The sequence below is a fragment of the Epinephelus lanceolatus genome, chromosome 15 (genome assembly GCF_041903045.1).
Source record: "Epinephelus lanceolatus isolate andai-2023 chromosome 15, ASM4190304v1, whole genome shotgun sequence".
Lineage (NCBI taxonomy): Eukaryota > Metazoa > Chordata > Actinopteri > Perciformes > Serranidae > Epinephelus > Epinephelus lanceolatus.
Window position 1 is genome coordinate 33971531 of NC_135748.1, and position 27697 is coordinate 33999227.

Consider the following 27697-nt stretch of genomic DNA (forward strand, 5'->3'; position numbering starts at 1 on the left):
TTCAGAATCCTGTGGACAAAGTAGAAAACCAGGACCAGCAAGGCAGAGAGGGGAAAAGACTATAGAGTAATTATTTTTGACACCTAATGCTGATGTGAGAAGCTCCTGCACAATGCATTCTGGTATATGTAGGCACTGCCAACACAGCTTCTCAGTTATCTCTACTAATAACGGCACGTACGGAGGAATTTATTGCTTCAGTTGACTAAATTTACCTTCAAAACTGACTGGACATCCACATTAAAGATGGCATTACTCATACTACATTATTTATCCACTGTTCTTTATATGTTTGCCTCACCTGGAGCTGCCTGAGTTTGAGATGACGCAGGTGAATCAGAGACAGGTAAGCTCCTCTGGTCATGATGGGATCTGATGTTCCTTCCTCTAAACTATCATCCAGACCCAGCAGCTGCAGGCTGTCCTCGAAGGAGTAGCTGTGTTTCATAGAGGGAGCAATGGCACAGAAAACTGAATACTGCTGTGTTTTATAGATCAGAGGTGAGTGAACAGTGGCTGATGTCAACAAAGAACAAACCTGAAGCCTATAAGAATCTATAAAATATCAGAAAATAAAAACAAATGCTTAGGACAAGTTCACAAACGCGAAGGAAACATCCTCAGACTGCTTTTTTTGTCTAAATGACAGTTTTAAAAACCCTAAAATGATTTAAAAAAAAAATTGCTAAGAAGGAGAAAAAGGCTGAAATTCTCCACATTGTTTGCACTACATTCATTACCAAATCTTGAAAATTAAAACCTCATGATGCAGCAATAGTTTCTCCTCACCTGTCATTTGTTGCAGTCGAGGTTTGACTCTTCAAAGTCTTCTTATCGTGGCCTCCTCTGTGTCTGGATCTGACTGACTGATCAACAGTCTCCTAACAAGACAAATGTCACTTTTAATATAATGTCTTTCAAGAGAAAAAGGGTTTACTTCCCACCTCTGTAAGCAGAAAACTTAGATGATACATGCCTGAGTGAGAGAGGAGGCAGCGCTGTAAATACTCGTCCAGATCTCGGAGATCTTTTGTTGTTCTGTTTTACTAGTGTGTGACACCGATGAGGTCGGTGCAGATGGTGAGTCGGCAACATGAGCAGCGCGTTCTTTAAGAGCCGCGGTCACATGGAGCAGATCTGGGACCTGATGAGAGACACAGAGAAAACAAAATATAGGACACAATTTATGATAAAAATGTGGATTGAATGTGTCAAAAAAAGACTCATATCTATCAACAGTGGATGATTGGATTGACTGCAACAGGACAAGTTTTTTAAAAGATGGGAAATTGGATGGTGTACATTAAACCTGATCATTCTTCATTTGTTTAAGATGAATTTATGTCCTTTTGAGTTTGTTTGTTTTTTTAATTTGATTTTTTATCATTGTTTGTAAAGCAATTAGAGTATGATGAAGACACACCTCAACATTCTGGTTCATATATGGAGTTCAGTTTTGTTTTTGTATTAGTTTTCCATGTTCATACCGATGTTTACGTTTACTTTATTGGTCCATTTTGGCTTCTGTATTACACACTGTAACACCCTCAAATAATTAAATATCGTGTACTTCTACAAGTAATACTAAACTATTTTGAAAAACTATTACAGGGTATCTACAGATATTAGACACATAAAATTAATGTTTTAAGACCTTTACAAGATCATTTTCAACCAAATTTACAACAAATTTTTGGACAAATAATCTTTTTTTTAAATTCAAACATTGCCACTAAGTATAAAGACATGTACAGTGTTATGTAGGAATATAGTTATTAGAGATAGGTACGTTTATCTTCATTATAAAGTAAACAGACAATATAAGGTTCAGTGGTAGGTTTTAAGATTTGTGACATCACTCATTTTGACTCATTTTGACAAATAGAAATCAAAGATAGAGATATTATATTAGAAAAAAATGTTTGTGGCAATTAAGATCTTATAAATTCAAATTTAGGACTATTTAATGACTGACGCTGTTACCTGAAGAAACCTGCTGTGCATCTTCAGCAGCTCATCCACAGATTTCTTTTCCTTCAGTTTCGTAACGAGCTTCTGCTGCCACGGATCCCGTCTGGGCTTCACCTACAGGACAGAATGCAAACTGTCAGTATTTACTGTCCTCCTACACCCCCACAAAACACACACACTCTAAGTAAAGCTTTTAAAACCTGAAACCTGACTTGACTAACGACAACACTATCAGTTTTGTAGATTTTTTGTTTCGAACAATGTTCTGCAGCTTGGCAGGTGTTTCATCTTGGTTACAGCTCATATATTACATCACTTAAGAAATGCTGATAGAATTTGTATGAAACCTACAAATGTAACATATTCATGGTTTGCAGAAACATACAATTCTACTATTTTGTCCTGGCGACTGGGCTGCAGGAAAAAGCTTTTGGTGAGGTTATTTTCACTATTTAAATGACCTGAATGAAGGGGATCCAGTTGGCCTCCTTCCTCAGAGCGAGGCTCGGAGTCTTCCTCCCCCACTGGCTCTGTTTGACCTCTGAACCGTCGTACTGAGGAAACGTTTTCATCTGCTCTTGTTGTCTGAAAATCGTTCTGAACTCCCTCCACACCTGGGGAGATAGAGTCACACCGACATGTTCCTTATAAACCACCTTGACTGATGTCGTTTCAGAATCAGAATCGGCTTTATTGGCCAAGTACATGTGCACATAAACTTTGCTCTCAATTTACCCGTATTGACATTAAGTACTCAAAATTAGACAAAGAAAGTGGAAGTAGAACTAAATTAAACTAAATACAAAATTTAAGTAAGTAACATTTACAAGCCCTAAATATGCATCAGATATGCAAGTTGTGAATATACAAACATACAAGTTAATAAATACTGCAAGGCTTTTGTGTTAATGTTGTATCAGCTGTGCACTGGCAGCAGTGCAGAAAGTATTCAGATCCTTTAATGAAGTAAAAGCATTATTACCACACTGTGAAAATACTCCAGTACAGGTAAAAGTCCTGCCTTCAGGACTGTAACACCTGGTGAACCAGGTGAGAGTGGACTCAAACACACGACTCTGGAGACAGGTCAGGTAAAAAACAGTCTTTACTGGTCAAAAGGTGGTTCAGCACACAGAGGGAGAATCAGTGGAGGCAAACAAACCCAATATGGATGAGGCAGAGTCAGAGTCAATCAACAGGCTACATACAAAAAACCATGAAAAAGACACAGGGAAACAAAAGGCTGCAAAACTACACAAACAAGGAGCTGAGATGAAGTGGCACTGAGAGAAAACAAGACACACAGAATACTCTGGTGAGGGGAAGGATAATGAGACACAGGTGAGGCTAATCAGACACAGGTGAAGTCATCAAGAGGGAGGGAAAACACACAGGGGCTGGAAGTGAAGTTATGTGAACCAAGAGGAGATGTGAGTTTCAAAGTAAAATAGGAAACAACATGAAGGAATTAAATAAGAAACATAATGTAAGAAACTTGAGCCGTGACAAGAGCCTTGTCCTTAAAGTATCAAAAGCAGAAGTGTTCATTGTGCAGTAAAATGTTCCCTGTCAGTGTTTTACTATTATAAATGACGTTTTTGGATAAATATCACTGCTGCATGAATGTGTTTATTGCATTTTACTTGGATGGACTTTTACCATGGATGTTTAAGGTTGTTCTAATTTTAACTCCTTTATATACTGTTGTGTAGTTTAATCTAGATTGGTTTTCACTGGACAGTAAGGGGATTGACAATTGTAGTCTGTCAGACAAATGTAGTGCAGTAAAAAGTATAATATTTGCCTCAGAGATGTAATTGGGGGGCAGCAGCTCAGTCCATAGGGACCTCAGTTGGGAACCAGAGGGTCGGTAACCCAAGTCCCCGTCCAGACCAAATATGGAGTGTGGACTGGTAGCTGGAGAGGTGCCAGTTCACCTCCTGGGCACTGCTGAGGTGCCCCTAAGCAAGGCACCAAACCCTTGCCCTGAACCCAAACCGCTCAGGGCACTAACTCGAATTTGTACTGCATTACAGTACTTGAGTAAACGCACTTAGTTACATTCGACCACTGTGCATTAGAAATCATTACCGTGCTGAATAACTCCATCTCGTCTGCAGTGGTCTTGAGTTTACGGGTGTCGTAGGTCAGGTGGAAGTGAGCAATCAAAGACTGCAGCTCAGGTAGAAACTCCTCCAGGTGGACAGTGTGCAGGGGAACCTTATCAGCCAGCCCTGAAGTACCTGTAGGTGAATGTATTCAGTGAGAAACTGTTGAATAGCATCTCTTCTCAAAGCTGTGTACTATCACATTCCCTATTGGATTATGGATTCATCACCCTCCTTAAATCATACAATCTCTCTGGGGTCTAATCGCCAAAGACTTTTCACACTTTTCATTGTTACGTGCACATGTTAATAAATATTCTAAGAAAACAAGTCTCTCCTGATTGATCCCCTTGAAAATATGATGCTGCATCTCAAGGAGTTATCCTTTCAATAAATTCAACATCCTACTGACTTTGGTGACCCCCAACCTTTTTCTGTAGCATCATCATCACCCAAAAATTTCCGCATATACACAAGAAGAATAATCGAAATCTAACGGCTTGATCCTAAAATTTACTGAATGTGTTTAGAAGACAAACCCCGTCCATTTTAAGTCTGTGTGAGCTTTTTCTCTTGTGTACTTTTCCATTTTCATGGCTCCTCGACCATCACCCACTCTGCAAATTTTAGATTTCAAGCCAAGATACTAAAAACAGCACAAGGAAGGAAAATGGAGGACACAGCTGCTGACTGTGACTCACCATCAACATATTGACTCTTATGTGAAGTTTCCTCATGAACCTTTGATTGTGGTTCTTCAAGTTTTCTCTCACAGGCTGGTACGTAGTGCAGCACCTGTTGAAGCAGAAGTGTGAATGTAAGAAATCAACAGTGCAAAATAAATTAGATAAAAAGACAGATGTGTTTTCACCCTGAGGAAGTTGTGAACAGTCTGAACAGAGTGCAGATGGCAGACGAGCCACCGCAGGTAAATGACCATGTCGTCCTGAGTGAGCAGGTTGGCAGGGTTTCCTCGGCCTGTCAGGATCTTCTCTCTGCACGCTGACAGCCTGCGAGCTCTCTGAACGGCGTCCTCGTACTCACTCGTCAAACATGACACCTGATCCTGAGGGAGAACAAGACGGATGTGACCTGATAAAGAAGATGAATCACTCCAGAAAGTCGAGCACAGGGAATAAAAATCATATAATTCTTTAGACGCCTCTCCTCTCAGTCTTCGGAAGACGAGGAAGAGAAAGAAAAGGGATCCTCCTGCAAATAATTACCTTAAAAAAATCTTTGTTTCTTTCATGTATTTGGTATTTTTATGTATTTTCAGAGGAGCTATAAAAGCTTTGAATTTACTATATTTAATTTATTGGATTTTCTTCCACTGCTAAGATTATTAAGGCCTTCCCCAATTATTTCCTGTGCCAAAAATGTTCATTGCTACTTTTTTTTGTATATTTGTGTAAACAGGTGTGTCGTAAATTTCCCCTGGACAAGTCAGTGCTTTTAACCCTGTGTACTCAGTTGCTTGCCTTTTGTTTTTAGCTTTGCTCTGATCCATTGTCAGCACACAGTGCATGTGGAAACCCTGTTGTCCTGCCCATGAGTGATCCTGTGTTAATGCCTTGTATCAGAGGTGGTGAGGAGGGTTTCAATGCAAATATTTTAGTATGCAGCATGGTGAGTTATTTAGCCTTATAGTTGATTTGTATAAATGTACTTTTTGTGCTGTAATATAAAACCAACTGGGTTTATTTTTGAGAAATTCAATAAAATATTTGGTTTATTTTGACCTCACATCTTTGTCCTTGTTTCAGTACTGAGTCTGTAGCCATATTCCTAATTTTCAACTCAGTATCAGGTTGTTGAGTAAGTATTTCCTGGAGTGTAATTCCTCCAGGTGGCGTTGTTGGCCCTCTTCCTACTTTTTCTACTCATTGCCCCTTGCCACATTTGTATGTGTACGTATAAGAAGTCATGTTATGTTTGTACAGTGTAGCCCCTTTAGTCTTTGTGCAAAGTAAATGAACTAAAAAGAGTTGTGTATTTCATCTATTTTGTAGAGCTGAAACAAATTAGCTGACAAAAATCATTCTGCATTTGCGTCCTTGATTGCACGTAGGAAAATTCTTCTCTTATGGAAATCCTCCCAGCCACCTTCCTTTAAATCCTGGCTACATGACCTACTATTTCTATTGAAGCTGGAGAAAATCAAATTCAACCTTAGAGGCCGTCCCGAAAAGTTTTATTCATACTGGAAACCACTACTTGATTATGTCAATAAACTCCCTGCTACCGAAATGTCCCCATGATTCTACGCCTACACCTTGCCCGGTCCACCGACCCCCTAGGTATACACTCCGACTGGTTCAGGAACAGTGGGCAGATCTGCTGAACATGCAGAGACGCAGGCAGCAAACAAACAACCTATGTGACCCCCTCTTTCTTTCCTTCCCTTTTTATTTATTTATTTATTTTATTTTTTTTAATTCTATTTTATTTTATTTATTAATTTATTTGTTTACTTTTTTTATTTTTCTATTCATTTTTTTTATACAAGTACTCACTATTATTTAAATTGATTTGGTTACATCAACCTGTTGATACAAAGATGTAAAGGTCTTCGGGATGGGTGGGTGTGAGGATATGCAGAAAAATGAAAATGTAACTCTCTGCAGATGTATCGTTTACTGGAACTGTGAATCAATAATATATATATATATATATATATATATATATATATATATATATATATATAAAATCATTCTGCAGCCATTTTGATGACCAGATAATCATCTTTGCCAGAACATGTGTAAATATTTGCTGCTTTTTCTGTGTGTTATGTGATAGAAAACTGTATATTTTGGGAATCTGGACTCTTTGTCCAACAAAAAAAAGGCATTCAGAGACTGCACCTTGGACTTTAGGAAACATTTGTGACATTTGACAGAGCAAATATTGAGAGAATTAATCTGCAGATGAACAGATAATGAAAATATCTCACTATCATCATTATAGAAGCATCTTTTTTTCCTGAAGCATCATTATTAAGTGAGATTTGCTCACTGCCTTTCTTATACTTTGTCCCTTTACCACGCTGCAGCAGCAGAAACTGAACTGTAAGGATAATAAGCTGCAAGAAGAAACCCTCCTGTCTTGATGTGTCATTTTTAAGTGCTGGCAAAATGAGACTTATTTTGTCACCTTGTAATGAGGATAAAGCGTTTCAGTGACGCTGGTGTGGCGGCAGAATCTTCTCCATCTCAGCATGAGCAGATATTTGATCTGAGCCAGGTGATACGATCTGTCGGTGTAGAACTGTGGAGAAATATTGCTTTAAATGATCTTTCTCTCGTTTCCATTCACTTCTACTGCACGTTAACAGGACTGTGTTCACCTGGTGCAGCAGTGGGGGCAGACTGTCAGGAGTGTACTCTAGGCTCAAGCAGCTATCCAGCTCTCTCTGCATGACGTCTGCCTGAGACTGAAGTGGCAAAGCTTCAGCCACCTGCAACCAGAAGGAGAGTGAAGCCCCGGGAAATATTAGTCAAATCAAGTGCAGGTTGATCTTTAAAGTTACCTTTAAATATTATCCAGAGGCTGCCCTAAAGTTTCTAAAGCCCTTGTAACTGACAAATTAATTGATAGAGATATAAGATGAATTTTCAGCCTCACCTGAAGCCCTCTCCTCAGTGTGTGTTCCCTCTCCACACGGAAGAAGGAAATATCTTTTGGAGGCAGAACCGAACTGAAACAAAGCTGGAAATTAATTTAACAGAAATAGCTCTTGGCCAAATAGCAATGAAAGCAACACTATGATGAAAGAAGGCTTAATACATATACAAAAGTTGTGTTCATAAGCAATAAAATGCACCTTTGCTCAATGAAACACTCACTGAGAGATTTTAGCCCTCTGTCTGGTACCAGGAGCTGACGGTAGCTATTGTTAGCATGATGTGACATTACTGGGTCAGTTTGCTGATTTTATTCTACTCGTGTTAATATTTTAGCATTACCGTTATCTTGGCAACAGTGGCCTGTGTCTAAAAAAAATGTTGTATGGACTCACTTTAAAATTCTACAACGTTAGCAGCTCAAAACAGCAGCACTATGAGCTAAATGCTAATGACAGCATGCTAACACGCTAATGTTTAGCAGGTATAGGCACATAATAGAAGTTTTCCTTGTAATCTCTCTCCAGGAAAGCCCTCTCTGACAGAAATTTATTCATCTTAATTCATCTTAAGTCACAACTGTTTTTCCTAACCTTAACCAAGAAAACTTTTTTGGGTAGAAAGCCCTCGAGGAAAATTTCACCCAACTGCTAAGTGTGGAGTGGCGCATGCAGGAAATAATGAAACCCAGGAATGAGTTAGCAGTAATGACCCCACTTGTGAATTTTGAAGCTTTCAGATGTCTTAAAAAAGGCTTAATGACACTACAGAACTTTATCCCGCCGAACATGTCTGTACAGTCTCCTTGTGGTGGTGATGTTGACGTCATGGAACCACAGTGGACTTTGTTTCCAGCCTAATGTTAGCCTTGGGCAGCAGTAGGTCAGTCCATAGGGACTTGGCCTGGGAAGTGTTAGGTCAACCAAGTATGGAGCGACTGGTAGCTGTAGAGGTGCCAGCTCACCTCCTGGGCACCGAGCATATAGGTCCTGTTTGTGCATGTGTGTGTATTAAGGGCCTGTGTTTACATGACAACAGATTGGGAAACAACTCAATTTCCCCCTGAGGATTATCTTCTACTTCAAAATGTTTTTAAAAATTAAATTAAAATCTTCTTGCTGAACAAAACAGGCATGTTTCATAAAGGTTTGTTTGCCAGAGAGCTTATTTTCTACCATAATCCCGAACTGAATGGAAAAAACCTGTTGGCTTTTTGACAAGTGAAGCAGGCAAGTTACTTTCCATGTCGGCCTACAAAAAAAGCGTCATCCCTGCAGCTCTCTATGCAGTACCATATTGATTAAGTGTGTTTGAATGCTAACTTTAGCATGCTAAAATTTAAGGAATTACCACATCAATCACAAATCAGACTGGTGAAACTGGTGCCTAAAACATTTTGAAAATTAGTAAAATATTCCACACTTAATTGTAATTATTGTCCGTGAATCATGTCTTCACTTATTTTAATACCCACTTACCTGTCAGTCTAGACAGTTTAAAACAGACATCAAAGCACCACTCTAGACATGTTTTCAGACATACACAAAATAACCTTCTCAGAAAAATAATTTGTCTGATGGTTTTTCCACAAAAACAAAAACATCACACTTGCGTAAGTTACTTATTGGACCACAACCGTCTTCCAGACTAGTTGTGATGTCACAAACTCATCCTGTGAGCACAGAGAAACTTTCACTTAAACATGAATTGAAAAAAGTCCCTTATGTCAAAACAAACACTAAGAATCAGTTTCAACTGTTACCTGACACCAAATAATCAACACCATCATCCAAGCTTCCACACCTGTAACATCTGGAGGGTACTGCTTCTTGAGGAACTCCACTCTCCTCAATCTCCGCCCTGAGCGCGGAGAGTTGACGCGACAGATCTGCCTCCATCTGCTCCACTTTAACAGAGGAGGAAACTCTGTATACGTCACACATGGCTCAGGATGAACACTTTGAGACGCTGGGAAATCCAAACATTTCAAACACAGAAAAAACACGCACTTCCTTAAGCACTGCCAAATCTCTGCCTCCACATGCTGACTTGTTGTGTTGTATCCATGGAGACAAACATCCATGCAGACAGGCTTCCTCTCCCATTTCCTGTCCTCAGTGCCTGCATTTGATCTGTAGAGGGCTCTAACGTTACACTGGAGTGCTTCTGTCAGACTATGATGTCAATGCTGTTGGGTGTTTTAGACACTCACCATTTAAACTATGATTTGTAACATGAAGTACAGTATGTAGAAATGAAGTTTAGCACCAGTTGTTGAGCAGCACCTACCTCAACAATCATGCACTCAAAAACCTTGACCTAATCTCAGCGGGTCCGTTCCTCCTGGATACAGTGTGTGATTGGTTCATAGCTCATGATGTGATTATCCAATAGCAAATCGGCTTCTTGGTGTCTGCAGAGTCAAAGTCTGCAGCTGTGCGATTCCTCTAGAGACAGAAATAAAACAAAGGTAGATCAAACAAACTCAGGTTTTCAGTGGTTCTTTAAGCTTTATTTACATGCACCATCTCTGATACAGCCAAGATAGGAGCTGGAATTACAACTGGCAATGTCAACTTGATGTCTCTTTTTGTTTTGTAGGAGCAATAGGAAGAAATGGAGTTTGAATAGTGGCAGTGAGAGTTACTCAAAATTAAGCTTAGAGTCAGTGTGAAATCATCCATGTGAAGCTACGAAAAATATTTGGAAGCACAGCTGTGCAGAGTGTTTTTGTAAAATCAAATAATAAGCAAATGGGATTAAATATCTCAGTTAAAGGAACGGTTCACCTAAAATTAAAATTATATATTTTCCTTCTCACCTGTAGTGCTATTTATCAGTCTAGATTATTTTTGGTATGAGTTGCTGAGTGTTGGAGATATTGACCATAGAGATGTCCGCCTTCTCTCCAATATAATGGAACTAGATGGCACTCAGCTTGTGGTGCTCAAGTGCCATAAAATTACATTTGAAAAAAATCAACAGCAATGTCTCTTTCAAGAAGTCATGAACTGGTTACTCAAGATAATCCATAGACCTTGTTGTGAGCAGTTTCATGCAGGAACTATTTTCCTTCTACTGAACTACACCTGTCAACCGAATCACCGCTCAGAAGGCAGCGTGCATCTACTGCTAGCGCACCTAGCACCACTGAGCTAGCTAACGTTGCAGCTCAGCTGAGGAGGACAGCATTAATGTTGACATCTCACACTGTAACAAGCACGAACCTCTTGTTCATGAGTAGATACACACTTCCTTCAGGGCAGTAGCTAATGCGCAGCCCCTCCTTGCCCAGCTCTGTCTATCATTAGACTGCTGCTGCGTGAGTGTGAGCTCTGCGTCTGAGACTATCACACACAATGACAATCTAATTATTAGCATCATACGGCTAACGTTACTCAACGGTTATTAACGGGTTTAACGACAGTCAAGCCGTTTCGGTGTCAGTGTGAGATTGTTGGGACAGTATTATGGCTCAGTTTTGAATGTTAGCTGCTGCTGCTGCTGTGTTAGCTCATGTAAACCAGGCAGAGAGAGCAGGAGGAGAGTGGCTCACGGAGACGGTCCTTCAGTGCTGCAACAAACTGATGGTGGCGATCAGCTGTTGCCCCTCCTACCATCACAAATAGATCCTAATCCTGAGGGAAACACTAACTGCTCATTATAAGGCTTCAAATCTAAGATAGTATTGCTTATGTGTTCGCAATTTTCACTTGCCCCGTAATTTAATTGTAGAGCTGCCTAAAAACATTGTAACACGCATAACAATCTTTTTAGAAAAGCTGCCGTGTAATCAGACATCTTAGGGTGCAACAATCCCCAAAACAGCCCAGGGTTCAAACCCTGGGTGGGGGAGCCCTTCTGTGTGGAGTTTGCGTGTTCTCCCTGTGTCAGTGTGGGTTTTCTCCGGGTACTCCGGCTTCCTCCCACAGTCCAAAGACATGCAGGTTAGGTTGACTTGTGTGAATGTAAGCGTGAATGGTTGTCTATCTCTATGTGTCAGCCCTGTGATAGTCTGGTGACCTGTCCAGGGTGTACCCTGCCTCTCGTCCAATGTCAGCTGGGATAGGCTCCAGCCCCCCCGCGACCCCCAACAGGATAAGCGATTACAGAAAATTAATAAATGAAAAAGCCTATGAAATCCTGGAGGGACTACAGGTAAAAGGAAATGTATTCTTGATTTTGGGGTGAACTGTCCCTTTAAAATCAACAGGATGTAACATTTAGATTTTCTCAATAACTCCAAATGGAGGACACCATTTGCCGTTTGATCAATACCCGATTGAGGTGGTCAAAATGTTGAGCGGACCATTTGAACAAAAGTGCTTTTACTCAGCTCGACCACACGTCATATGGAAAAGCACAAAATATTTACACATGGAAAATAAAATAAATAAAATTTCATTCAACATGACAAATTCAGTGAAAATTGACAGTTTCCAGCTGATGAAAAATGTAAACTAAGAAAAGTTCATCCTGCCGTTCCTACAAAAACTGTGCTGATGTTGATGTTTTTTTTTTGTTTTTTGTTTTTTTGCCCTTATAGCACTGGTTCCTAATATTCATACACTATATATCCTCTTATTTCCACTTATTTAAATGCAGAAATGTTTTGGCAATATTTAAAATACTGTGGTTGTTTCTTTCTCAAATGGCAAAAATGGCTCTAAGATACTATACGACCTCCTCGCACAGGGTTGGAAACACGTTTGACCCAGCACCTGCTATAGTGCTGATAACAAAGGGGAGGCTACAAATGCTGCTCCATCTGCAGCCACTCTCTGCTATCGTCTTATTTATAGCACCAAGAACTCCTTCAAATTAACAAACACCAAAATATTGTAGCTGAGTGCTATGGAGTCTCTAAGTGTGGTTACTTTAATCCAAATACGTGTTTGCTAATGTAAATGGTGTCGACTAGAGCTAGAGTTTCTTGCTAAACACAGTCCTTAAGTCTGTCCTAAACTCTGTATACTGAGCAGTACTTCCAATATTGCAGTAAGTGGAAGAGGAGGAAGAGGAGGAGGGAAGATGGTGAAAAGGGATCTGCAGCAGAAACACCATATTATCAAGACTTCAGTAATGCACCTCTTTAGAAGGAACAGAATTCACAGTAATGTCACTAAAATCACAGGGTAAAACTCGCTAAATAAAAATAAAACATTACATACAAAAACCACACAATGTAGATCAGTTCACATCTTGATAACATATTAACCTCTACAGATTGATATTTGGTGCGTGACTCTGTGCATCAATGGGACAAAAAGAAAAAAGCTTTTCATTAACACTTTTTAAATCTTTTAGTCCGTTTAGGCTACGTCTCTCAAAGAAACTTTAAAATAAAAAAAGCTTGTCAAGTATCCTCCACTGGAACGTAATAATGTAACATTCTCTGCAGCTTTTTTCTGTAAACACGCTGTCACTCACAACAGGCTGACAGCTGGTTTGGCAAAAATGTCGGTTTAGGTATGAAAGGGTGTGAAAGAGGAGCGAAAGCAGGGTGAAAACAATTCTTCTTCAGTTTCATGTATCACGTTTGTGATACTGCATGAGTGATTCCCTGAGACTAACACGAGTTGATGCTTTTCATATAGTTTTAACAAAACGTCCTGTACTTCCACTCCAGTCAATACTGTTGTTTACACCGCCCAGGCATTGGTCTTTTTAAAGATTTTTTTTCCTCCTCTGTGAAGACACCATTGTGGGTCTCAGACACTTAAAATACAGTACCAAACTTAATGCCTCACATTGAAAATAATGGAAAAAATACTACATGAATACACGTTTACAGACGTTCTTCCCTCTAGTTTCACAACGCAGGACAATGAACCCCAATTTACATTTTCCCCCACTTCTTTTTTTGCCCATGCTGAGCTTTGACAGAGCATCTCAGCTCGGGACCCAGCTGTGAGGGGAGGTCTGTTTTGAGCTGGAGAAGCTTCCTGAATTCCTGTTGGCGTTTTGGGCGGATGTGAGGCGAGAGTCGAAGCTGAGGTCCAGGCAGTCTGCATCCATCAGTTCATTGCGAATGATGGAGTCCATGTCACACTCAAGACTGCCGTTGAACACATCGAGGTCCAGATCAGCGGGAAAGCGGTCCTGGCCGGACAAGCCAGAGCCGAGCTGCATAGAGGCATTCTTGCTGGGAGACTTCAGGTGCGGCTGCTTGGCGTCGGAGAGACCGGCGTCTTTGTCAGAGGTTGACAAGCCAGCTTGCCAACCAGGCACTGAAGAGCTTTGGGCCTCACCCACACTGGTGTGGTTCACCAACATGTGGTCTTTGCGGAGCAGCATGGCATTGCGGCGGGAGTTCTGCAGGGCGATGGCGGTGCTGGCCTGCGACATCAGCGGGTCAGACTGGGTGAGCATGACGTTGCTGTGGCTGTGGGAGTCCAGGCTGAGCAGATCCTGCAGGGTTTGATGGTCGCTGAAATGCGAGATGCAGGAGAAGGTGGTCTGCTTGTTCTCCTGGATGGTCTGCATGGGCGACTGCCGCAGGCTTGTGATGGACGGCGGGCTGAAAAGAGGGTTAGGCCCGTAGCTGCCAGAGGGGCTACCCAGACTGCTGCCTGAGCAGCTGAAGGTAAACACTGAGCTCCCCTGACCGTTGGCTCCGTTGTCTTCCTCTCCAGGAGGAGGCTGCTGGGATGCGGTCAGGCTGATATTGTCCAAAAGGTCGTCCATCAGGTTGTCAGAGAGCCCGTCATTAAGGTTCATGGTACCTGCCAGGTCAGAGAGCCCTGTGGGCCCTGTGGACGGGGACATGCTGCTGGGGCTGGAGTACAACATTGGGGAGAGGGGCGAGTCGTCATCAGGCACCTCATCCAGCTCCAGGTTGGCCAGGATCGGGGACAGTCGACCGCTGAGTGTGCTGGCGTTGGAATTGGTCCGGGAGCGGAAGTCTGTCCAGGCGTCCAGCTCGTCACTGCTGCGGGAGGTGGGACTTCCTGTCCATTTGGAGAGGCTGGAGGAGCTCTCTGAGCTGCCGTCTTGAGCTGCCTGCAGCGAGGCTTTCTTCTTGGTGGCACGTCCTCGGGCTCCTTTGATGTACTTGCTGTTATCCATCGATACGGCCCGTCGGCGGGGAGCTTTGCCTCCTTTCCCACCTTCTGGGTTGACCATCCACCAGGAGCTTTTTCCTGTTCCTTCATTCTGGACTTTCACAAAGCGACTGTGGAGGGACAGATTGTGTCGGATGGAATTCTGCAATTAAAATGGATAAAAATAATTAGAAGCTGTTTAGTGCAAGTTTTTCCTGTAGAGCTGGTACAAGATAATAGAAACCAGAGCCAAATCCTAAAACATAATCAGCCAATAAATCTGATGTTAATAAAATCTCTGTAAACAGATGTCTGTATATGTATGAAGAACCTGTAGACAATGGGACAAGATTTTGGTATCAGAAGCGTGCTGAATTTCCGCTTGTAGCCTGAGTAGTATTGACCAATCATGTTTAACGGGAGGTAAATAGTCCATGTGGAATGCATTTGCGGAAGTGCTTTGAACTCAGCTATCGTCTGACGATGACTTAGCTTTATATTAGCTTTGTCTAAAAAATGTAGCTGTGTTCACTTTTTCTCTGAGACATGCCACTATAAATATTGTAAATACTTCAAATTCAGCTAGAACCAGAACCACTCATTATTCTAGGAATGTCTGATGACATCAGAAAATTAAGCAACTCTTGGCAATGTTTCCTATCCTAGTCTCACTATTGAATCGGAAAAAGAAAGAAGTCCCCACAGCAAAGATGTGGCTTAGTGACCTTACGAATACACCTCACCTTGAAAGAATAAGATACACTCTTATGGACAAACTTCCATATTTTGATCAGGTTTGGTCACCTCTCACTCATTACCTTCTGTGACCTAAAATTGGCATTGTGATGGAAGGGTAGGGCTGGCTTTTTTAATTATTCTTATTACTGTTATTATTATTATTATTATTATTATTATTATTATTATTATTTTACTGTATTTTTATTTTCGTTTTATTGTATTACATTTGTATGTGTTTTCTCAGTTATTACTGTTCAGTATATGTTAAAAAAGTAACAAGAGCGTATTACGATCAAACTGCATGTATTTGTATTTAGATACAATACTTGCTCATTTATGTGGTGTCGACATGCTCAAATAAAACACATTTGACACTACAATGTAATTAAATTGCGTGTGTGTAAAACTGCTCACAAAATCTGGCAACATCAGCACTAAAGGTAGAAAATTAATAATTTTAACTTCTAATGCTTTGGGCCTGCCACAACAGAAAAATCAAGGTTTTTGATACTTAACTATTAAAACCAAGTGCTGTAAATGCTGCAGTGTATTCTAAGAAACACTTCTACTTTGCACCTCATACTGTGACCTATTTCTAACTGCTCAGAAAGGTCTACAGGATTTCCCCGGAGATGTTCCCAACCATGTACAAAATTAAACAGCTGGAGCCTGCCGACGACCGGCCTGCACCAAGTCACACTGCAGTAACAGAAGAAGAAAACTCTGCAGTGATCTCTGCAGCCCAAAGGCCAAGTTCACCAGGAGAGGGTCCAGCATAATTCTCTTAAGCTTGAATTAAGTTGAGTAAACCGAGGTCCTATTTAAATCCATCTATCAGAAGATTAAACTAATCAAACACTAAAGAAGCTCAATGCATGGATCCTATAAAACGCAGCTCTGAGGGAAGATGCTCTCCAGCATTGTGATGACTGAGAGATCACAAACAAGCCTTGGCCACAGTTTTGCTCTGAATGCAATGAGTCAATGACCCGCTGACATCAAACATCCAGCAAAGCCCTCGCTTCAAGCCAATTAAAGGATTAGCTGAACTGGCAAACACTTTCATCACTTACAACAACAAAGCACATATGACTCTCACAAAACTTTAGTTACTACATTGATCTTTTCTTTCTCATTTCCTTCCACCATAAGTTAGCTGGAAAAGTTGGTGGCTTCTGCTGATCACTCAGAATTAACCACTGATCTCCTAATTAGGTTAAAATTTAACTGTTTCTCCCTTTTTTTATTTGTCAACAAATCCCATTAAAAGACAAAAATCAACAGTGTGCTAGTCCATCTCTCAATAATTTCAGACACTGTCGCCCCAAGATCATTTGTTCCTACTTAAGATGATATCTTTAAAGAAAGTTTAACATTTTGGGAAAAAAAGTGCTGTAATAGACGAGACAGACAATACCACTGTCATGTATGTACAGTAAATATTAACGTAGAGCCAGTAGCCAGCTAGCTTTTAGCATAAAGACTAAAAACAGCTAGCCTGGGTCTCTCATGGTATGTCTTGTTATTTAAATCCATACAAACAGAGTAAAATGAGTAAAATTCTGGACAGAGCCAAGGTGTTTCCAGTTGTTGAGCGAGCTAGGCTAAGCTAACCAGCTGCTGGCAGTTGTCCTGACAAATGTTAAACTATTCTTTTAAAAACAGATCCAACATTTACATCTCTTTATTTTGGTCATATGTTGGCTCCAAAAAAAACAGTCCTACTACAGGCCTTTTTGTTAGTATTGTTAAACACCTACATCTCCTAGAACAGATGACCCACTCCATACGACTCCAAAAAGAACTGGGAAAAAAACGGTGGGAAAAATGGTGTATTTATTTAGCCAATGAGACCGATACTTAATAACAACTGTTCTGTGTGACATTACATTGTAAAGATGCTAATATTTGCATTGAGTCGGTATTCATCCCATGACGTCATATGTTGTATGTTTATTCCTGACATTGTAAAAAATACTCATAAATAAAAAGTTAAAAAAAAAAACAACAACAACAACAAAAAAAACAGATCAAACACACTTCATATGTTTTTTGAAAAGGCTCATTAATTTCCTAAAAGAGCTGGGCCTTGTAGTTTTCAGTATACATCACTCAAAAAATGACAAGATGTGGACAGAGCCCAGCTAGTTGTTTCCAGTTATTTAGCTAGCTAGGCTAAGCTAACCGGCTGCTGGCAGTTTTCCCACCAAAATGTCAAACAAGTCTTTTCAAAACAGTTGAAAGATACAAAATTACCTTTAGAAAAGGCTTAGTGATTTTCTAAAACAGCTAAGCCTTGAAGTTTTTAGAAAATATTACTCAAAAAATTACACATTGTGGACAGAGCCAAGCTGTTTCCCTGTTTCCAATGTTTTAGTTAGCTAGGCTAAGATAAACGGCTGCTGGCAGTTTTTCCACCAATATTTCGAACTAGTCTTTTAAAAGCACTTAAAAAATACAAAATTATTTTTTAGAAAAGGTCCAGTAATTTCCCATAATAGCAAATATTACTCAAAAATGGCATGGTGTGGACAGATCCAAGCTAGTTTTTTCCATTTTTTAGTTAGCTTGATTAAGCTAACCAGCTGCTGGCAGTTGCAGTTTGCTGGGGACTAATTTCAACCATGAAATAAGTAGGATGGTGTATTTCAGATAAACTCAAAATAAACTACAGTGCCCATGTTCTTCCTAAAGACTGAACATATCAGCCAGTGCAACAGTGTGGATCATTGATGTGATATTAATAGTTTTTGACAACAATGGAGCTCTACGGCACACAGGAAGAACATATATGAGGCTTTGGATACACAGAATATACTTGTTAGTAGAGTTGATTCATTTCATTCACACCTTTAACTGAACTCGCTTCAATGCCTGGCTTAAAATCTACATTTCCTCATCGGCTGGAATGCGTCCATTTCCATTAGCTGGGTTTATAACCAGAAGGCTGGGTTGGTAATTAAAAGTAGATAAATCTCTGATTGTTTGATGAGGACTGCCAAGAAGATGAAGACAGCGCTCCAAATGTCACAGCAGTGCAGGTGTTAACAAAACACACAGTGGGAGCAACTCCCAGTGTGTAGACTTTGTTTTTGATTTCATGTTTTCTTCGCCTGCACCTGTGAGTGGATAAAATATGGATGTTTTTAGTCTTGCGTGGGAGATTTCTCCTTATCAATTTGGCTGAAAATCTGCATAAACGTCCAGAAACAAGGTTATAGGAACAGTTTAGGAAAACCCAAAGCGATGCTGCAAGGATGCAAATGTTAACTCACTTTGCATGCTAAGGACACATCTCTGAGCCTAAACAGACTGATTCCACGAACATCAGTGTTACTGTGACTGAAGGCAGTTAGGTATAATTCATACTTCTGCGTTGAATAGACGGCGTAGCCTGACGGGCACCTCCCCAGAAATGTAACTACATGTTGCAGCGATGTAGATCTCCTGTCTATTTTTGTAGGCTGAAACAATTTCCCTCAGTGGAAATGAAACTTCTATTTGCTTGAATTTCACAGATAAGAAACAAAAAAATAAAGCCTCCACAAGAATAGCATTTTAAGTCTTGTGTGATTTATCCTGGCTTCATATGAGCAGAGAAAATCTCTGCTTATCGTTTGGCTAATTTACACAATGTAAAATGCCATAGACTTATGCTAACAACATTAGCATGTTGCATTTGTGGGGAAAATGTGTCCAGATAAAGACAAGTGCTTTGTCTGTTATTCCTGTGAGTTATAGTGCAGGATATAGTACATTTATACTTGTGTGGTGGTGTGTCTGTCTCACTCTGCAGTTACACCTCCAGAACACGAGTTGGCGGCAGGTTTTCTGTGAAGTGCTGTGAAGTTTAACTGATTCAAAAAACACACCCAAAACACACACTTAACATGGCTTAATAGATACAGTCGGCAATGACGGGAACGCCCACAAACGTCACATCCGGTTAGAGCCGAGGGGGAAAACAATCCGGTCTCTGCCATTAGCCACAATGCCGAAGAGTTGCTGTGTGCCCTTTTGCACCGCAAATAAACGAAAAAATCACCAATTAAAGTTTTACATTTTACCAAATAATAAAACGGAACCACAAAGGAGGACAAAATGGCTTCAAGCTATCAGAAGAGAGGACGGGTTTGGCAGATTATGGGACCCAACAACAAAACGTGTATGTCTGCAGTCAGCACTTCATTTCAGGTAAGTTTAATGTAATGTTAACCATTTCCAAACAATCGTAGACTATGTCAGGGGTATCAGGAATATTAGATTTATTGTTTAAACGCTAGTGAACTTTGTACTACATTTGTAATTTGTGTAGATTTCCTCGCAACACATACAAAAGTACACATTCAATACCTAAGTAGAAGTACAGATACTTGTGTACAAAAGTCTGGTAAAAGTAGAAGTACTGATTAAAGTTCTTTACTGAGTATGGTATATGTAAAAAGAAAAGCGCTGGCTCTGAAATGTACTCCAAGTATAAAATAAAATATAGCCCTCTGAAGGACATTTCTATTACCTGTTTCTGTGCAAAACTAAAAGCTCTCTTCTGATAGCTTGAAGCCATTTTGTCCTCCTTTGTGGTTCCGTTTTATTATTTGGTAAAATGTAAAACTTTAATTGGTGATTTTTTTGTTTATTTGCGGTGCAAAAGGGCATCCAGCAACTCTTCGGCATTGTGGCTAATGGCAGAGACCGGTTTGTTTTCCCCCTCGGCTCTAACCGGATGTGACGTTTGTGGGCATTCCCGTCATTGCCAACTGTATCTATAGCGACAATGTCAAACACAAGTACACAAATCAGTTTCACTATAACTTGCAGCATCCACAGACAAAGCACTTGTCTTTATCTGGACACATTTTACCCACAAATACAATATGCTACTGTTTTTAGCACCACCCTATGGCATTTTACATTGTATAAATTAGCCTAGCGGCTAGCGGACTTTTCTTCTACTCATGTGAAACCAGGGACAACAGCAACATTTAACAAAGGTAACGTTACAAAATTCAGCTCCATTACAACTCACAAAGGTCACCAACAAACCAACTGTCTTATACTAAACATGTTTTCCAAACAAATATAACATGCTAACGTTATTAGCACAAGCCTATGGCATTTTACATAAATTAGCCTACCGAATAGCAGAGATTTCCTCTGCTCATATGAAGCCAGGATAAATCACACACAAGACTTAAAATGCTATTTTTGTGGAGGCGTTATTGTCTTCACCAATATTTGTTTCTTATCTGTGAAATTAAAGTAAATAAAAGCTTTGTTTCCACTGAGGGAAATGGTTTCAACTCACAGAAACAGACAGGAGGTCTGCGTCGCCGCAACATGTAGTAACGTTTCTGGGGAGGTGCACGTCAGGCTACAGCTCTAAAAAAGTGTTGCTGGAGGACTTGTGAATGAATGAGTGGGACGGAGCTGTGTTGAGAATGTGAGAGAGAAGAAATACACACTGGTATGTGTCACGTAACACAACTTGACCCTATATCAATACAAACTGTTATCAAAATTTATATCTTGCTTGAAAATATATCGATATATTGTACAGAGTCGTTATATCTCCCAGCCCTACTATCTGCTAATTCAAGCCAAAACAAATGGCTCATTTTACAGCATCCTATCCATTAGGATTGTATATAACGTTGGATATAGGGAGCACGTGAACACACTGTTTTAAATTCACATACATTGAAATTCAGGGACTTGGTTAAATTTAAAACAAATAATCTACAAAGCAAGAAATAATCTACTTCTGGCCAATATTCAAAAAATGTTTTTGACAGGGAGGGGGGAAAATTAAATCTAAAAAAGATTACGTTCATCCAACTTTAAAAAGTGTGTGATTCAGTGTGTGGGGTGGACTTATGGGATGGGATAGATGAGGAGTTGAAGCGAAGCACAACTATAGAGCACTTACAAAGAACACAGTATATTTAGGAGGTATGCAGACGATGAGGGGTGATGCCAATTGATTGGTTTATTTATTCATCTGGGTTTGTATATTTAATATCTAATACTCTTGTTTATGCATCTATATTAATGGTTGTAATTAAGTTTGGGACTGTTGTTGACAACTTCCTATTCAAATGAGACAAAAATATTGAGAAGGGCGAGGGATAATATAAGTGTACATTTCTTCTTACTCCTTGGTGAGCATGTCTGTTGATGTTTTGTTTTTATTTTGCTCAAAATAAAGTCATTCATTCATAAATCAATTAGATAGAAGAGAGAAAAATAGAAGAGAAAAATGAGTGGTGAATATTTTAGTTGCTAACTGACTGTTTTTAGAAGATTTCAAGCAAAAAAAATGACAAAAATCTGCAGTTACAGCTTTTTAAAATTGTGAATATTTGCTGTTTTTCTTGTTTTATATTGTTAGTCATGCAAAGAAAGACACCTGAAGATGTCACTTTTGACTCAGAGAAACTGGATTTTTTGCTTTTTTCCTACATTTAATAGACTAAACAATGACTTGATATACTGAGGCAATAATTTTGTGATTGACTGATAATGAAAATAATCGATCCAGCAGACTGGAGTTATGCTTCTCCGTTTGAAACAGGATTTGAGCGGTGACATAATGAAAAAGAGTATGTTTATCAATGTTTTTTCTTATGCATGATATTGTCAACTTGGCCTGAACAGTGTACAAGACTTTACCTTTCTAAACTAAGTCATGAGAAGAGGGAGTGGAAACAATAAAATCAACACCTGTCCTGTTCGGCCTAATGAAATCCTATACAACAGCCCCGCAATAAATAAATAAAACCTCCATGACACTTTGATTCAGGTTGTGTCTGTCTGAGCGGTTTTGATTCAACTCTGTGGTCATTTATGAGGCAGTAAATTGTAGTGTTGCTCTATTGGACTGTATTATGTTACAGCAGGTGGACGAAACTGCAGTTACACTTTGCATTATAACACAGTACAGCACAATGAAACATAATCTACAACCTGAAAATGTCCAATGAATTCGATTCCTTCAATGGATGCCACGAAAATATGTTATAAGCTGCACAAAGGCAGTTTTTTGTTACATAGCTGTTGAATTTCAGTACGTTATGCTGCACAGATGATGCTGTTATTGTGTGTAGTTGAGGTTTGCTGTGGTATAACATCACTGATAATCTTGTATGTCTGTGTATAAAACATATTCCTGTTATATTTTGGATGGGAAACACGCAGCAGCTGCAACTACCCAGCCTGCTTCTTAAAAATAAAGATCTGTAGGACATTAGTGCGTCTTCAAGGCTTCAGAGATGTGTTAAATGTTCTGCATGCTGCACAGGTAGATACAGTAGGAGCCATACGACGTATAAAAGATAAATCACAAAGAGCAACTCCTGCCTGCCCCTCCCCCACACAGCCATAGCAGCTCTGCAGCACCCTTTGAGCAGAGAGCCTCGTTCTGAGCGGGGACTGGAGCAATGCCAGTTTAGCCAGAGCCAGATCCAAAGAGAAACACTGAGCTTCTCTCACACTGCTACACATTGACCTACATAATTTATAGTCAGCTGATTGATTCTTGTGCCCGGGCCACGTGAAAAAGACAGTGTGGCACACAGCGGGGGTCGAGCCACTGGCTGGTCATCTGTATGGGAGCTGAGTATTTTGTTTGGATTCACAATGGGGGGGGGGGGGATTTAACCTCGTGCTGGAGCTGCAACACAAAGGTTGTCATTGAATGTGGCGTGGAGAAGTGTGACAGGTCTGGATTTACAACCTCTCAGTCACACCCTCGACACACTGCTGAGGACATTTTTGCACACAGTCCCTCATGCAGATGGCCAACCCTAAGCTTATTGCTGAATGTCACACAGCTACAAAGCATCTCCTAGGAAATGCTGATATCAGCACTTCTGAAACCCTCACGTTAACCCTTTCCTCTACACGCCTGTATCTGCCTACAGCCCCCTGAACACATCTGGTGGCAAACAAGCATCCAAAACATGAATGAAAACTGATCGCCACTAATCTGCTGTATTAACTAAGCAGCTGATTCTGTGCAGATTAATCAGTTATTAGCATCAACACACTGCTTATAGTTCATACTCCCATTCCCATCAACATGTTACATCATCACCCTGATCTCCAAACCACAATCTTGACCCTTACTGTAATGTCTTAAAGAAGAAACTCCCTGGAAATCAGCCTGCATCCCACATCCTACAGTTGTGCAGGATTACAAACCTATTTCCAGAGTTTTTTTTTTCTCTCTACCCCCCACCCACCACCACCACCCCTCCATCTAAATCCTGCAAAGCTCAAAGCTTTCATCAGACTTGATTCCATGACAGATGAATTGGTTTTCCAGGCCGAACTAATCCTTAAAATCAAACAGAAGCAGGGCCCCGGTGGAGCCTGTAAGAAGAAGCCCCTGTGCTGCAGTGTGAGCAATTTGTCTGAAAGTGAAATTAATTTTGCATTGCTTGTTTTGGGTCTCGACTTTCATACTCACTACATTGTGTTTACTGGATTGGTGTGTGCTCTGGTTTTGTAATAGTGTGTGTAATTTGAAGCACACTGTACTCATATTTTGACAGCAACTTGGGTCATTTTACACCATGGGCTTGTCAGGCAGCCACACAGTTCTATATACCCTAATCTAAATTATAATATGCCTCCTAATAAAGCTGTATACATGGTGGTGTCTGCAGATAATCTGTTTGTGCACCCTCCTCCTCCATCTCCACATAAACATGGCTGTGTGTCTTTACATGACCACAGTATGGTCTTTGTTATGATGACAGCACCAGCATGTCACCGCTCACCTTCCAGCCAGCAGAGCTATTGCTGTCGCCTTTGTCCTTGAAATATGGCACAGACCTCACCATCCAGTCATAGATTTGGGACAAGGTCAGCCTTTTCTCGGGGGAGCTCTCGATGGCTTGGGTAATGAGGTCTGCATAGGAGTAGTTGCCCCAGGCGTTCCTGCGGGCGGAGGACTTCCTCAGCTGCTGGGAGGCAGAGCCACCGAGAGCCGCGGCGGGGGTCTGCGCCGAGGAAGGCGAGCCATCGGCGGCCTCCTCCTTGCAGTGGCCGCGCTGGACCTCCACAGGCTGGGAGATGGAGCTGCTGCCGCTCTGCGCACGGGATTTAACAATGCCGCCGCTGGCTTTCTGCGCGTCGCTGCTCTCAGTGCTGCCACCCTCATCATCCTCTTCTTCAGGGATTACGTCAGTGTCATTTGTCCCGGGCTTGCCCGCACCAGACTCCGGACGGGGAAGGGGCCAAGTGCAGGACCGTGGCCGCTTCTGGGGCTCGAAATCCGGATCGATCTCAACGTTTAAAGGAGGCTCGTTGCCGTCGCGCGGCGCCTCAGCCATGTTACTCGCAATATCTCGGTCGCAGCACAAAGGGTTATAAAATCACTCAGGTCGCATTCCATCAATGTCGCGTGAAGGCTTCAGGGACACTTTATTTACTATGCACGGTATGCAAATGTCCAGCAGCCTGCAGCCCAGTCCCCAGCACGTGTCTGTCTATCTGTCCTGCAAGGCGTCTATCCGCAGCACACGGAGCTGATCGGAGCTGACCAGCATTAACAAAACATTGCCTTTTCTCGTGCACAGCCCACACCCTCGCCAACATGCATTGCAATTTCGCGAAATGTGGGTTTAAAGATAGGAGGCGGCGGCGGGGAGTCTTCGGAGGAATCCAAACAGCGTTCCTTTACAAGCGCCCGCGTCCTGCGCCGCGATCCTGCGACGTGCATGCCAAAGAAAATGAGAGAATACTACACCTAATGCCACCACATCAGCTTTATCACTCCGCACACAGCTGCCATCTTGACCATTTCCTTTCCCAAGTTCTTTATCATCCGTGCAGAGAGCTGCCAGTCGTCTGTGCAGTGCGCTGCTGCTGTCCAGATACCATCAAGGCGGATTTTGCTTTCTCTCAAGGCCCTGCTGCAGCTTTCCGAGAAAAAAGGAGGCTACTGGAGAAATGTAGCGAGGCTCAAGTCCGCCCTCTCAACAGCTAAAAAAAACATGATGCATTCTGGCTGTACATCTGTGGCATCTTGAACAGGCCAGCAGCACGGTGTCCTCCGTGTGGCCAGCAGCCTGCAAACACACTTCATTCAATGTGCTGCTGCTGCTGTGGTTGGTGCAAACACTCCGAGTCCGAGAGAAGGAAAACCTCACGATCCTGCCCCCTGGACTGCACTGAAATTAAAGTGACAGTGTGGAGATGTCCGCAGACCAGTGACATCACCGTGTACACCTCTAATACATGATCACAGCATGTCTAATACTCATAAACACCACTAAAACTTAAGTAACCTGCTGATATTTGACTTAAATGTTAAATAAATTGCACTGAAAATGACTGTGTTGCTGCAAAATAAAAGTTGCAACCAATCCATTACTCATCATGCTATAAATACTAAATACTATACTAATACTAACAAAATCTCTAAAAAAGGATCAGATATTAGTATTTTTTTCATCAAATTTGTCTCAACAGCCTGTTTTAAAGTGCTCCCCATATTGCTAGGAATAAAGTTAAAGCATGAATGGTTGTGAATGGTTATTGCTGTAAACTGCAAATTCTATACACTTAGTTTTCTTGCGTTTCTTAATGACCTGAAGAGGAGTTTAAATTCTACATTTAACCTACACGTTCACAAATGGCAGGTTTTGAAGGTGGATCCAATATTTAAAAAACTGAAAATCTTCCAATATGATTGTTTTTTTCCCATTAAATGTCAAGTTAAATTTAAAGGAATACTTCATCCCCCAAATGACTATTTTTGAATCATTTACTCACCCTGTAGTACACTGAATTTGTGCAGAAAACTTAATTTTCTCACATGCCTCCACGGTGAATGAAGAATCCAAAAAATCCCTGATGAAGTCATATAGGCCTCGTGTAAAATGAAGTCATTATACAGTAATAACTGAAAATAAAATGCCTTAACACACTGTCAGTTCATGAATTTGATGAAGAAATACTGACATTTTCTTTCATATTAACAAATTACTTGTACTTAGCTTTACTGCTGACTATTTCCTAAAGTGTATAGAAATTGAATCTCCCCTCTGGGTTTAATAAAGTAGATAAAATAAGAAAAATAAATTTAATTAAATTAGAAAAACTAAAGACCTTTAGACTGATTCATGCATTTTTCTCAATCAGTGGTTTCAATTCACGCACAGTACAGTGTGACAATCAACAAACTAATGCCTGAAACTTGCATCAGGTAGTAAAATCTATTACAATTAACATGTAGTTGCCTCAATTTTTTGACATTTAAAGGCTTTAAGGAATACTTCACCTCCCAAATGTTATGTTATATGTTATGTTGCATTCATGAAGAAACCTTTGTTTTTCTCACATGTCCCATCGGTGAACGAAGAATCCAAAAACAGACAACATTCTTGATGAATGGAAGTCATAGGCGACCATGTTAATTCTCCCACAACTTCTGCAGTATAATCCAAGTCTCATTTATCCAGTCGTACCTCCCAAACGCATGCAATTCTGCTAAAACCTTTCTAATTAAGACTGAATTCAAATTAATCTTATCTTTGCTCTCTTCAAAGCCAGACTCCACTGACAAAACCAGTAAAACATCACTGACACAGGAGGTTCTGAAATAGCGCCACCTCGATCTGTTAGTGTGTGTAACTGTGTCACTTTTGTGTTTTTACGTGTTAGTTCGGATTCACTTAAGTCAAACAATAACACAAATGAACTAATTGAGCGCACAGTATATCAGAATGTTTACATATATCAGTGTTCAGCGAGGTAAAATTGCTATTTTATGTTAATGGAGTCTGGCTTTGAAGAGAGCAAAGACAGGTTTCACTTAAAGTTTAATTACCCATCAGGCAGGGTTGTCTGTTTGGGAAGTATTAGGCATAAAACTGGGTTAACGAGACTTGGATTATACTGAACGAGTTGTTTGAGAGTTTGCTGTTAAACGTGGTCGCCGATGACTTCAGTTTATCCAGAATTTTCTCTGTTTTTGGATTCTTTGTTCACCATGGAAGCATGTGAGAAATACTTCTTCATGAATTGACACAGGGTGAGTAACTGATAAACAAAAGGTCATCTGGCATCTTAAGTATTCCTTTAAAATAGCTACACTGGGGTGCTGATGGCTTAGTGATAGAGCAGGCGCCCCATGTACAAGGCTGTTGCCGCAGCGGCCCGGGTTCGACTCCAGCCTGTGGCCCTTTGCTGCATGTCACTCCCTCTC

The 27697-nt window shown here is 40.7% G+C and overlaps 2 protein-coding genes across 2 annotated transcripts in view; both read right to left on the reverse strand.

The window, feature by feature from the left end:
* The window catches only part of ccdc162 (coiled-coil domain containing 162), a 35394-nt gene extending 25741 nt beyond the window's left edge, over window positions 1-9653 (reverse strand). Inside the window, exons 1-12 of the mRNA XM_078175417.1 lie at window positions 9506-9653; window positions 7704-7776; window positions 7426-7536; window positions 7233-7346; window positions 4951-5145; window positions 4781-4874; window positions 4063-4214; window positions 2433-2585; window positions 1984-2085; window positions 977-1144; window positions 790-881; window positions 302-437 (exon numbers count right to left, since the gene is read on the reverse strand). Of these exons, the coding sequence (XP_078031543.1) occupies window positions 302-437; window positions 790-881; window positions 977-1144; window positions 1984-2085; window positions 2433-2585; window positions 4063-4214; window positions 4781-4874; window positions 4951-5145; window positions 7233-7346; window positions 7426-7536; window positions 7704-7776; window positions 9506-9645 (1530 nt within the window). The 5' untranslated portion in view covers window positions 9646-9653. The remainder of the gene's footprint in view (window positions 1-301; window positions 438-789; window positions 882-976; window positions 1145-1983; window positions 2086-2432; window positions 2586-4062; window positions 4215-4780; window positions 4875-4950; window positions 5146-7232; window positions 7347-7425; window positions 7537-7703; window positions 7777-9505) is intronic.
* A 539-nt stretch (window positions 9654-10192) lies between these two features.
* On the reverse strand, window positions 10193-25671 carry foxo3a (forkhead box O3A). The gene is made up of 2 exons (XM_033643295.2): window positions 24264-25671; window positions 10193-14908 (listed from the first exon to the last, which is right to left on the reverse strand). Exons 1-2 carry the CDS (start codon window positions 24816-24818, stop codon window positions 13595-13597), a joined length of 1869 nt encoding a protein of 622 aa, XP_033499186.1. The 5' UTR covers window positions 24819-25671; the 3' UTR covers window positions 10193-13594.
* Window positions 25672-27697: the final 2026 nt, after the last annotated feature.

What these genes read in the sequence shown, in the direction of transcription:
- foxo3a (XM_033643295.2), bottom strand. Translation starts at nt 24,818, where the DNA reads ATGGCTGAGGCGCCGCGCGACGGCAACGAGCCTCCTTTAAACGTTGAG. An exon ending in ATAGCTCTGCTGGCTGGAAG is followed by an intron (nt 14,909 to 24,263) that starts GTGAGCGGTGAC and finishes TTTTAATTGCAG; the next exon opens with AATTCCATCCGACACAATCT.